Raw genomic sequence first — 14,162 nt, forward strand, 5'->3', positions numbered from 1 at the left:
AGTTCCGATTTGAGACAAAAATGCATATACCACAGCCCCAACACAGAAAATATCAGAATTCAAAGTCGATAGATAAATCATCACACAAAGGCAATATCAGAATTCATAGACGATTTGGAAATCAACACAAAATGACAACAAAGTCAGGACTCAATTTCAATATGACCTGCAGGCTTTTATGGTTAATGGAATCTAATGCACTGAATGATTTGTCTGCTTGCCCTAGGCACACACATATTAAATACAGCACAGCAGTCTCTACACGAGGTGAGAAATGGGCATGTCACTGATATCAATGACAACTTACTTGACTGACTGAATTTCTTTAACAATTAGAACCGACACGTTAGGTCTACTTTAGAGGACGCTTAATCATCGACCTATTTGTTCACTCTTGAAAAAGATACTACAGAGCTTAATTTCTCTATGCTAACTATACATTTTATTTCTATGCGCCTATTGCCTATGATCAACGCTTGTGTATTTAACAGTTCTGTCCAATTCTGTGGTTTAGTAATATATTGTTTAATGGAGCAATGCTGTAATAGTGCGAGCATATAAGACAACGTAACACCGAAACTATTAAGTTTAAATTACCGGCCATTATGTATTGTTGGACATCCGATACACCGTAATCGTAGCTACTGGGTGATCAAAGGATATGATAAAGACAGGTTTGATCCTAGGTATGTATTCTTCCTTTATGCATTTCACATATTACGTTATGACGTATCTTGATTATTTTTTTACCAGAATATTTCGAAATCTTATTTCCTTTCGTTAATTTTCCGAATTATTTTGTAACTAGATACGAGTTACTCGACTTGTTTTAGCTTCATTTCAACACCACGTGGTTACGTCATTAGCAACAACTTTGCTGTTCAAACCGTTACCACTCTTTATAGACCGTTGATGTAAGTTTTATGTCCCGGATGATTCATAACTCCTGGACATTTGATAAGGATTTTCTAGGTAAATGTTTCCTGGTGGCCAATACAGGTTATAGGTTCATGTTCATATAACTGAAAACTCACTGACGTTATAACGACTTAAGTTATTTATTATATCCAATCTGTCTTAAATTCTTGGTGACGTAATACTTTCTTGGAATTATGACCATCAGGTAAAAAAATGCATTTCAGGATTTCGCCTCGTGGTGTTCATTGTGTATTTCGCTTCGTTCCGATGTCTCCACAATTCTTATGGTTGTTTTGTTCGTATCCACTTTTATTTTCCATCCCATTTGTTAACGCTATGATTAATGTATTTCCATATTGTTCTTAACTACTTCACAAGTATTCCCTTCAGAAGCCACAAACAATGACACTTGCAAAGAAATAGTCATGCACTATTGCTTAAAAAGATATTCAATTCTAGTTTATCAGGGGTTTGAATCAACGTCTTTTTCTAAGGTGAATAATTGTATTACATACTGTAAAATTATTAAACATGAGCCACGCGTTATAAAGTGCATCTCTTTACGTAATATCCATGTTATATTAAATAGTGTGTGCGATGTGTACTAGTGCGGGCGATCGAGTTGCCTATGACGTGCCGTTACACAGATGTTACAGATATCGATCTTCCTGTGGTTGTTCAAAGTTTTCTCAGCTTAGCTACGAGCTAGGTAAATAAATTAATAAATAATATTTTTGGCCTATATCCAAAGGTGGTAAATGTCGGGTAAATAGTTTTAATGGTGATCAGTATTGTTATCCTATATTTAATGGTGATCAGTGCTGTTACCCTATATTTAATGGTGATCAGTGCTGTTGCCCTATATTTTATGTTGTTGTATTAATGAATTTTGTTAAGATGTTAATTTGACTAGCCAGCATGGTGTGTAATCTACATATATCACTACACGTATGTATACGTATTTAGCTCTGGTTTCATGAAACAAAATATAAATTATTTAAGGTACATTGTATCATGACATATATATATCAACACTTTGTGAAACTGACCAGGAGCAGGAAATATATCTCCAATGTGACAATCTAATCCTATAACGGCACTTGATTAGCAGCAAATATACAAAATCATGATTTCTGGTACCATGCAGAGAGCTCGGCCATTAAAAAGTATGTTTAAAGGTATAATGATGTCCATTCCTGTATCGTACGTGTTAACTACACGTAACATCCTACCGTACCAATGCTTTTCACTCTAACATTTACACCAACGATAAAGCAGAATCAAAACCTTATATTACATAAGGGAAACAAACAGTATTGAGAAATGATAGCAAAACTTCTGTCATTAGGTGTTGCACTTGTAAAGGTTTTACGTCGAACAAGAGAAAGACCGTTTGTTTGAAAGTATCTACAATCTTTCGAAAGTGAAATAAGGCATGTCTGCATCAATATTCTTGACTAATCCAATTGTCCAAGATTTGAATGGCTATGATAAACATGCACTGTTAAAGGTTCAAAAGGAAGAACTGACAGTAACTGCCCTTGGGGAATATGTTGATCAATATGAAGAATATGAGCAAGTTCTGCAATTATTGTATAGTTAGCTTCAAGCAATTATTGACACAAAGCATGATACGTAGTTATAGTTAGAAGCCTACCGTGTTTTACATTAGTCATATACAATCTTATAACAATAAACGTAGGTCGGCCATAGGACGCTTAGACACAGACAAACAATAGCATACTTGTAATGAACAATACAAGATAAGGTCCCTACTACGGCACTATTTATAAATATACCTGGTCTTTTTTATTTTGTGTGCTTGTAGAGCATAGTTCAGTTGAAATTATTAAGGAATATGATTGAAATGAGGTGCAGGTTGCATGTTTGTAGTAACAAACTACACACTGACCACTATACAGAATTAGGGACAACCTTGATTTCTGAATACTTGTACCGAATTGATAATAACTCGGGAAGGAATTGTGTTAGGTGTTTAATTTTGATAACAGCTATTGGAATAAGATGACGAAAAGATCAGATTCATATATTTATATGTGGTGATGGCAAATTCGTGTTTTAAAAAGGCCTTTTGACATTGCCATGAACCTGTGATTTAAGTATCATGTTGAAGGTATGTCATCGTATTCTATTAAATGAACTACAAAGATTGGGGATTATCAGGATGACTAACATTTATACATGTATTTTACTGTATAAAATACTTACAAAATGGAACATTTCGCTATGATGATTAGGAAATAAAAAAAAAGCAATATGTGATACAATTCCGGATGAGAAAAGTCACAAACAAGTCAAAATACTTTTACTTATTATTTAATGATAATTTTGAAATGATATATTTTTAAAACGCTGGTCAATGTTATTCCCATCTTATCTAAAACTTAAGATGTATTTTCACATCATACAGAGCAGGATCTCCCTACAAAATGATTTAAAGTACGCAACGTTTCCCACTGAAGCGCTGGGACAAGGTATTAGGTATCAGCCCACTGACATTAGGCCATGTATCTGTCGCTATAATACATATCCAGGTGAAGCGTTAAAACGAACCATTCAAACGGGGGGCCAGAGGATAGACACTCATTTTGTCTCTAGTCAGTTCACGGTAACATGACTGACATTACTTACGTCAATGTAAACGGATGTTGATTTATATATTTTTTGTTTTGTTAATATGGTAACTAAGAAGCCACGAGGCAAGATTGCATTCTCCTTTGTAATTATAATGGTTAGTTCTCATTTGTGACCTTAAGTGATAATAAACATTGCCTCAGCAACACGGTATGTTTAACTTAAGCAGCTATGTATATGTTGTATTCAATGGGAGCACTGTGTTAATTTAAACCAGTTTATGAGAATCAGCCGATCAGTTTTATAGTTTCAATAGAGTTATATTATCACCCTCTGTCAATTGCTTTAAGTATGAACAGATACTCAGTACAGGCCCTTTGGGCCTCTTGCTTTACATTTCACGGCATCTGGTGGTGCAAACAGAAACTTTCCTGGTATTCTGAACAATTTACACATGGACAGACAGTACAGTATACTTACCAAAATGATACAATCCGAAAATATAAAGATTTGCATCACAAGTTGGTGTGTTATTTTGGCTCAAAATATCAACATGTTCATGTTACATCTCACTTAAATCTCACTTAATAAGCATCAAATTAACATGGATTCGGTTGCCACATGGGCGACTCGAATGATAAAAGAGGTTTTATCTCTGTGTCTATCCTACATATATTTAACTATCATATGCATCTTACAGTATCACTTTCATAGTATTTTTCACGCAAACAATCACACATACGCGTACGCTGACGTGTAGTCAGAAGATCATACACATATACCGTACGAGAGAAGCAAACAGTGTTCAAAATGGGAAGCCGAAACGGTAGGTATGCTCATGATATGATACAGGTTGAAACGTTTTATGTGGCAGGAAAATGGAGAAAAGCCTTTCTTGAAATTAGTTATAATCTATAAAAAGTGTTTGTGCTTGCGTATGTTTAACAGTATAGTGCAGAAAGAAACAGTGTTGATGGCAATTTGATATTAGAAAACTACGCACTTACTCGAAATAACATAATTATGCACATGTGATGTAGTTTAAACTACAGTCTTCGTTAGATGAATGCATTTACGGATACTGGTGGATGTTTATCCATCTTTGCGATCACACCTTTCTTCTATCACATAGACGTTAATTCGTCACATCCTATAAAGCGCTTGCTCTTCTACAAAATGTTTTAAAGTACGCAACTTTTCACACTGAGGCGCTGGGTAAAGGTATAAGGTATCAACCCACTGACATTTGGCCATGTATCTGTCGCTATGATACATGTCCAGGTGAAGCGTTTAAACAAACCATTCAATAGTGGGGCCCAAAGATAGACACTCATTTTGTCTCCGGCCAGTTACTGGTAATCTGACTGACACAGCGTACGTCAAAGAGTGCTGTATTATTCATTTGAACATAGCCACAAGGCAGGATTCGATTCTCCTTGGATTTGCGTTGGATGATAACATATGAGATAGAATCCCTGAAATGTTTTGTGGTAAGACTGATTGTTATGTCTGCATTAACAACACGAATAGTTAAATGAAGGTAGGTAAATGAAGTATGCTTTATAAAATGCTAAAATACATCATTAAATTCTAAGCATTAGCCAACTAGCATGATTGAACTGGAGATAATGTTTTTCTAACTTTAAAGCAATTTTTTTCTTTAGGTAAAACTGTAACTGTTGACAGAGAAGACCGTTCTTATTTGATAAGTAAACGTATATCATGTGTTTATTTTGTAATATTTGCATGTGTGTACTGTAAAGCTCAATGTAATAAAAGAATTTGAATTTGAAATGATTAAAAGTCAAAATAACTCATCCGAAGACAATGTTAAGTAATAAATATGAAAGTCGCTGAAAGTCTGAACAATGTTTAGAAAACTAATTTTAGCAGTTTGATGTTATTTCTTTTGTCTATAACCACACTTGTTATCAATTGTACAACGGTTTTTCACGATAAATAACATTACAACTATTTGGTGTAACAGACGTGTATGTCTACACTGCCAGAGAAATCACTGTCACATGTTATTTAGATGAATTCAATTTTCCTGCTCTGTTAGCATATGGTTTATATAAGTGTGTGTTTGTGATTTCAAATTTCAAATGCAGGTGATTAGAATGCAATGGAAAGCATACCATTATGATAATATGGAGAAATTTTAATATATGTATCTTTATATATAAAACGAAATATCTGTATGGCACTAATATGAATTTTCATGACATGCACACGTGTTTCGATTTGTAAACAGATCAAGTACAGAAAAACAAATTAATGTTATACTTGATAAATTTTCTGTCATGTCACAACTAATCAATACAGATGACGTTTATATAAATCACATCTCATATTCTTGAGAATGACCATGTGCATCGTAGTCTTTTTGTAATGTGTAAATCCCGATGGAGGAAAAGAAGTATCGCTAATTAACTTTTAAGATTAAGACATATTATATATAACAAAACACATAGTCTCAAAGTTCTTATTTCATCTTTTTCAGTTTCTTACATTCTTGTCACAATCATCTGAGACCTACAATGGACAACATGTCAGTTCCAACGTATCACGTGGTAATGGACGTGGACTGTACCAGTCATCCTATTATGGTAGACCCTGAAAAGGACCCGTATGTGAACATTAAACAGAGGCTGTATAGAACTTCCTCGTTCTATAAAGACTTCAAACAGCCCGAAAATGAACCTACTTCCATCGCAAAACAGTGCAAGGAGCAGGTCTCCAGCATGTGCGCATGCACAAGTGAGAGGCGGAAAAAGTTCTGTCATAAACTCTTACCTTTCATCAAGATGTACCAGAAATATAACTGGAAATTAGATCTCCCAAGTGATATTATCGCTGGTTTTACCGTCGGAATCATGCAGCTTCCACAAAGTAAGGGTTGATAGAAATATAGGATATCATACCAAAGCTCTGGAGTTATAATCGTGACGTCATAACTATTGTGAAATCATAATGATATCGTTGGAAGCAGCTGGCCGATACTGGCTAAAGCATATGCTTGTAATTCAAAATCTCTCTCAACTATGAAGAAGAAATATACAATTTGTACAGGATTGCAAGCACTATTAGTTATATCTGGGGTAGGAGGAGTCTACGGGCTCATATACCCCGTCTGGTCTATAAAGACCAAAGGGGTCTATGAGCAAGTAGACCCCTCTTAACCCCTAGATAACGAATTTTTCACCCTGACAATCTTTTATTACTTTTTTTTCTAAAAAATTATAAGTCACTTTGTGAGTTTGAGTTGTACTTGACTGCTATCAAAATTTCCCCGGTGGGCAATATTTCGGACAATGCGCAACCATCTTTGTACAAATGTAATAAGCACCCTAGCGGCCTCACCAATGCCTGTTTCGTTGAATTTGCTGTCGTTTTAGATTGCTTGTAGGCTATTTCATCCTGTGAATGCAAACCTCGAACTCTTGTGTGTGTTGGACGCCATCTTTGTTGTTATGGAGAGAGATTCTAGTTTGAGTTATTTCCCCTCGCACGTGCTTTGATAGACCCCGGTAGAGCAGGGTCTTTAGAAATATAGTCCCGGGTAAATTAATCTATCAGAAAAAGAGTAACAAATAAGAAGGGTGACACTGATGGCTAATATCGCTTTAATACACGTTATTTGACTCGTTCGCAATCCTGTTCAGATTAATAGTGAAGTATATAGCTAAGCAGGGATGCAAAGTACGATAACGGTTATATTACGGTATATTATGGTAATATTTTATAGTATTGTAAGGGTAACATTATAGTGGCTATGTTTAGTATAGTGAGGAGGAATACTACTATAAGGTTTCACAGTATAATGGAAACATTGAAGAATTACCCCCACAATCCGAGACACTCGTATCTGGGTTGCTAGTGATTGTCCAGGTTCAGTTGCTCGAACGCTGGTGATTGTGGTACCCTCGAGCAGGTCTTTGTCTTGGATGATGTTAAGGGGACTACCGAGGCTCTTTGCCTTGGGTGTTGATGTTAAGGGGACTATTGATGCTCTATGTATTGGACGCTGATGTTAAGTGAACTAGCGAGGCTCTTTGTCTTAAATGATGATGTTAAGGGGACTATCGAGGCTCTATGTCTTGTGTGTTGATGTTAAGGGGACTATCGAGGCTCATAGGGGACTGTCAAGACAGTTTAATAAAAAAAATGTATTGGTCAAAGTTTTCGAAGAGTTGTGATGCTTATTAAATTCATTATGTTTCATGATATCAAAAGGCAAAAAGTGACATTTTGAAGTGAATTTCTCCCATCATGATTTCTTACAACATATATTTGCCAAGATTTAAATGAAAATTACTTCCAATGATGATTGAAACCATTTGATAATTTTATATTGGATCATGTCGTATATATTTTGAAATTTGATATCGTCATTTTAGGTATGGCGTACTCGATGTTGGCTGACCTCCCCCCTGTAGTAGGCCTTTACATGTCTTTCTTCCCTGTCATGGTCTATTTCTTCTTCGGGACATCAAGACATATATCAATGGGTAAGATGAGCACTTGACATGCCTACTAATATCGTTAAATTGATCTGATGCAACATGTGATTCTTCATAAAATGTGATGTATATCGATCAGAGGTGTATTCAAGAGTGAGAGAAACAAAAATGTATAACTCCTGTACGATCTGCCATGAACCTTTACCAAAACTAACCCTTATCTATACCCATTACCCATTAACTGTCCTTATCTATACCCATTACCCATTAACTGTCCTTATCTATACCCATTACCCATTAACTGTCCTTATCAATACCCACTACCCATTAACTGTACTTATCTATACCCATTACCCATTAACTGTCCTTATCTATACCCATACCCATTACCCATTAACTGTCCTTACCTATACCCATTACCCATTTACTGACCTCATCTATACCCATTACCCATTAACTGTCTTTATCTATACCCATTACCCATTAACTGGCCTTATCTATACCCATTACCCATTAACTGTCTTTATCTATACCCATTACCCATTAACTGGCCTTATCTATACCCATTACCCATTAACTATCCTTATCTATACCCATTACCCATTTACTGTCCATGTCTATACCCAGTACCCATTAACTGTCCTTATCTATACCCATTTCCCATTAACTGTCCTTATCTATTCCCATAACCCATTAACTGTCCTTATCTATACCCATTGCCCATTAACTGTCCTTATCAATACCCACTACCCATTAACTGTCCTTATCTATACCAATTACCCATTAACTGTCCTTATCTATACCCGTTACCCATTAACTGTCCTTATCTATACCCATTGCCCATGTACTGTTCTTATCTATACCCATTACCCATTTACTGTTCTTATCTATACCCATTACCCATTTACTGTCCTCATCTATACCCATTACCCATTTACTGTCCATATCTATACCCAGTCCCCATTAACTGTCCTTATCTATACCCATTTCCCATTTACTGTCCTTATATATACCCATTACCCATTAACTGTCCTTGTCTATACTCATTACCCATTAACTGTCCTTATCTATTCCCATAACCCATTAACTGTCCTTATCTATACCCGTTACCCATTAACTGTCCTTATCTATACCATTACCCATTAACTGTCCTTATCTATTCCCATAACCCATTAACTGTCCTTATCTATACCCATTGCCCATGTACTGTTCTTATCTATACCCATTACCCATTAACTATCCTTATCTATACCCATTACCCATTTGTTCAGTTCAATCTCATTACCCATTAACTGTCCTTATCTTTACCCATTACCCATTAACTGTCCTTATCTTTACCCATTACCCATTAACTGTCCTTATATATCCCCATTACCCATTTACTGTCCTTATCTATCCCCATTACCCATTAACTGTCCTTATCTTTACCCATTACCCATTTTCTGTCCTTATCTATACCCATTACCCATTTACTGTCCTCATCTATACCCATTACCCATTTACTGTCCTCATCTATACCCATTACCCATTTACTGTCCATATCTATACCCAGTCCCCATTAACTGTCCTTATCTATACCCAATACCAATTTACTGTCCTTATCTATACCCATTCCCCATTAACTGTCCTTATCTATACCCATTCCCCATTTACTGTCCTTATCTATACCCATTCCCCATTTACTGTCCTTATCTATACCCATTTCCCATTAACTGTCCTTATCTATACCCAATACCAATTTACTGTCCTTATCTATACCCATTCCCCATTTACTGTCCTTATCTATACCCATTTCCCATTTACTGTCCTTAAATATACCCAGTACCCATTAACTGTCCTTATCTATACCCCTTACCCATTTACTGTCCTTATCTATACCCATTTCCCATTTACTGTCCTTATCTATACCCAGTACCCATTTACTGTCCTTATCTAACCCATTACCCATTTACTGTCCTTATATATACCCATTACCCATTTACTGTCCTTATATATACCCATTACCCATTTACTGTCCTTAACTATACCCATTACCCATTTACTGTCCTCATCTATACCCATTACCCATTTACTGTCCTCATCTATACCCATTACCCATTTACTGTCCATATATATACCAAGTACCCATTAACTGTCCTTATCTATACCATTACCCATTAACTGTCCTTATCTAAACCCATTACCCATTAACTGTCCTTATCTATACTCATTACCCATTAACTGTCATTATCTATACCCATTACCCATTAACTGGCCTTATCTATACCCATTACCCATTAACTATCCTTATCTATACCCATTACCCATTTACTGTTCTTATCTATACCCATTACCCATTTACTGACCTCATCTATACCCATTACCCATTAACTGTCTTTATCTATACTCATTACCCATTAACTGTCCCTATCTATTCCCATTACCCATTAACTGTCCTTATCTTTACCCATTACCCATTTTCTGTCCTTATCTATACCCATTACCCATTTTCTGTCCTTATCTATACCCATTACCCATTTTCTGTCCTTATCTATACCCATTACCCATTTTCTTTCCTTATCTATACCCATTACCCATTTACTGTCCTTACCTATGCCCATTACCCATTTACTGTCCTTATCTAAACCATTACCCATTTACTGTCCTTATCTATACCCATTCCCCATTAACTGTCCTTATCTATACCCATTGCCCATGTACTGTTCTTATCTATACCCATTACCCATTTACTGACCTCATCTATACCCATTACCCATTAACTGTCTTTATCTATACCCATTACCCATTAACTGTCCTTGTCTATACTCATTACCCATTAACTGTCCTTATCTATTCCCATAACCCATTAACTGTCCTTATCTATACCCGTTACCCATTAACTGTCCTTATCTATACCAATTACCCATTAACTGTCCTTATCTATACCCATTACCCATTTGTTCAGTTCAATCACAGTATTTCGTCATTGGCATTTCGCGCACCAAAAATAAGTGTAAGAAGATAAAACGAAAACTCTTTATTTCTCTAGTTTTTTTTGCAATTTTAAAAAACGTCGGTTTCTATAACATTATTTGGTTCAAAACAATAAAGTTCAGTACAGTTTCGATATTACAGGTTTTATTACATGAATGGTATTCTATTAATTGTACACATGAAGCGAATAAATGGTATCGCTTTTTTCTGAAATTTAATAGTTATGTTTGTCTCATTTTTTGAATCCACTGACAAACATTGTAGTGAGTCAATTACACTCAATATGTACAACTATTTTGGAGTAGTTTTAACAAATACAATATGTCTTTATCATTGTAGGAACGGTTGCCGTGGTCAGTTTGATGACGGGGTCAGTCCTGGCCAGACTAGGACCTCAGTACACAGAGGAGGTAGCAGGACGAGGATGGTCAGGGAATGGAACTGAGATGTTCTTTGGCAATTCTAGTGTGAACATGTCGACTACGACGCCCGGAGCGCCCCCTGTCAACCTGTTATCTAAACACGATATAGACATGCAGAAGATTGCCATAGTGTCTTCCTTCTGTCTCTTAGTTGGGATCATACAGGTAAGTCACGTGTTATAGTCCTGTCCCAAGATCATGGTCATATCTCCTGGTGATGGTCACACTGGTAAGACACGTGAGACGCCCGTCTGTCTTCTTGCAGAGATTAAAAAGATGAAATTGTTTCTGGAGGTAACATCATAGCGCAACCCCAAAAAGTAGAAAATTTAATAAAATTAATATACAAATTATATGGTTAAAAAAAGTTAGAATTTTCAGAAAGCGTTCAATATTGATGGTTAGACGACTGGAAACTAACATAAATCGGTTTAATTAATGCGTGATCATTAGTGGGGTTTTTTAAAATTATTTTTACTTGAATTTATTATCGCTGTCTTTTATTTAACACCTGTGGATAAAGGAAACATTGAGTCATTTGTCGTCCAAACCATTTCTCGTTACATTTGTTCCTAGGTGATATTCGGGGCGTGTCGGCTGGGGTTTGTGACTACCTACATGTCCGACCCACTCGTCAGTGGGTTTACCACAGGCGCAGCCGTCCACGTCTTTACCAGTCAAGTCAAGTATATTTTTGGGCTGGACATTCCACGATTCGGAAATCTGTTCCAGATCGTTTATGTAAGTTAATATGACAGCTGTACAAACTTTGTGTTGTTTGAAATTTAATTAATTACAAACAGTGTTCCATGTCTTAATTTGTTTTATAATTCAAGAGATTATAACACGTTAAAACATGTGTATTACGAAAGGTGGAAACTCCTTAAGATGCAAATTTTATGTTTAGTGAGAGTTCTTTCCCTTTAATCAAATTACGACACTCTTATATTTTGGTCATGCTGTATTATGCGTCTGTGAAAGGCTCTCAATAAATGTCCATTTTGTTAACAAGGTTAGATTATTATATTAGCCATAATACTATTAACCATTTAGTAAACCTTGTTGCGAAGGTTAATAGATACCAGTAAATATTTGTGATGATACATTTTCATGTATACTATATTCCAGACATATAAAGCCATATTCAGCAGTATCCACGAGGCGCAGTTGGCTACAGTAGTAACGTCAGCTGTTTGCATTGTGTTTATTTATCTTGTCAAAGTCCAGATCAACCAAAGGTTTAAGGATAAACTGAAGGTTCCTCTACCTATCGAGTTATTTGTGGTAAGTACAGATTTACAGAAAGAGGTGGTGTACGGGCTATAGTACATTTGCGGTTAGTACAGGTCACATAAGGAGGTGGGTAGGGGTTATAGTATATTTGCGGTAAGTACAGATGTACCGAAAGAGGTGGTGTTGGGGTTATAGTACATTTACGGTAAGTATATGTTTACAGAAAGAAGTGGAGCAGGGGCATGATATGCACTTCCTAACACAATCTGCCGTTATCAAGGTTTATTTTCACTCTCTTCACTAAAAACTTTCGTTGAGGGACACTAAGCTTTAATAAATCATAACATAATGAACAATGACAAATCAGGATTTTGTTGTTTGTTTGTTTGGTGTGGTTTTTATATGTGAGGAATTCTACAGTGTAAATATGGGTGGTTTTTGTTTAATAATCACGGCCGTTTGCATTGCGAGTTTTTATACCATATATGTCGGTAAAGTAAATAAACAGAAAGGTGGCAAATATACTAATTCCGTGTGCACGAGGTGAGAACATTGTTTATTTTATGAATTTTTATTCAATAGGTTATCATTGGGACAGTTGTTTCACATTTCGCCAAATTCAAGGTTAATTACGACATGAAAGTCGTCGGTGAGATTCCTGCAGGGTATGTATTGTCTTATAACTGCTTGTCATATAGTCCTATATTCTGTGAGGCTTCCAAGTGAAATCAGTCTATGTAATGATTCTTTTAGACCTGTTACATTGATGTTTAGTTTATCGAAACATTAACAGAGATACTTAGTATTTACCTATATATTTACTAAAGCTGTACTGTCAGTGAACCGATTAAATGTTTAAGTTTAGGTTAGTTTATGCCGTTACTGACGATGGTAGCTTGTTTAATGAAAAAATGTATTAAGATATACTTCGTTTTTATTTCTAATTGTTTGTTACATGATGGAACGCATCGCTTGTCGACGACTATTTCTTAATTATAATGCTACATAATGAAAAGCGTTGCATGTTTAAATCTTACTGGTAGTTATAAGGATATATAAAGGAAAGAATTGCTTGCAACAAATTGGAAAGTATAGAACAAATGATAGTACACATTGCATGTTATGACTAATAGGTTGTTATATTTGTACATGGTAGAAAACGCATCGCTTGTAATCAACTATATTGTTCTATCCTTTAATTGCAGAAAATATCTGTAAGTAATTTAAGAAATTACAAAATAGAACGTAATTGTATTAAGTTATATACATCATGACGTTTAGAGTTGGAAAAGCACGGCTAATTTAAAGGAAATTTTGATAATATTTGCTAGCAATAATAGTCTGTCGTTTTAACCGAGAAATTGTACATTTTATTGTCGTATTTTGTTTTACCGACCTACATCTGTTATATATGTCAATGACATATTAAACGTATCGTGCTTTTAAACTCTAGACCATGACTATATATTGGTGATACCCGGTTTCGTTCCTGGAATGTATTTTATCTGTCATCTGATTGCTTTCAGAGAAATTTCACAACAGTAACATATGTATTTTT

At 35.6% G+C, this 14,162-nt stretch overlaps 1 protein-coding gene across 8 annotated transcripts in view; it reads left to right on the forward strand.

Moving 5' to 3' along the window:
• LOC110440424 (solute carrier family 26 member 10-like) overlaps positions 1 to 14,162 on the forward strand; it is a 49,111-nt gene that overhangs the window by 17,489 nt on the left and 17,460 nt on the right. For 5 of the 8 annotated variants that reach the window (XM_021483498.1, XM_021483496.1, XM_021483501.1 and 2 more), the window contains exons 2-7: positions 6,017 to 6,405; positions 7,914 to 8,024; positions 11,289 to 11,536; positions 11,948 to 12,112; positions 12,500 to 12,655; positions 13,187 to 13,269. In XM_021483498.1, the coding sequence (XP_021339173.1) occupies positions 6,054 to 6,405; positions 7,914 to 8,024; positions 11,289 to 11,536; positions 11,948 to 12,112; positions 12,500 to 12,655; positions 13,187 to 13,269 (1,115 nt within the window). In that variant the 5' untranslated portion in view covers positions 6,017 to 6,053. Of the gene's footprint in view, positions 1 to 577; positions 687 to 4,256; positions 4,340 to 4,852; positions 5,004 to 6,016; positions 6,406 to 7,913; positions 8,025 to 11,288; positions 11,537 to 11,947; positions 12,113 to 12,499; positions 12,656 to 13,186; positions 13,270 to 14,162 lie in introns of those variants that run through there. The other 3 variants (XM_021483495.1, XM_021483497.1, XM_021483499.1) reach the window with 3 other exon arrangements.

Source organism: Mizuhopecten yessoensis, unplaced genomic scaffold, assembly GCF_002113885.1.
Source record: "Mizuhopecten yessoensis strain PY_sf001 unplaced genomic scaffold, ASM211388v2 scaffold11181, whole genome shotgun sequence".
NCBI classification, from domain to species: Eukaryota; Metazoa; Mollusca; class Bivalvia; order Pectinida; family Pectinidae; genus Mizuhopecten; species Mizuhopecten yessoensis.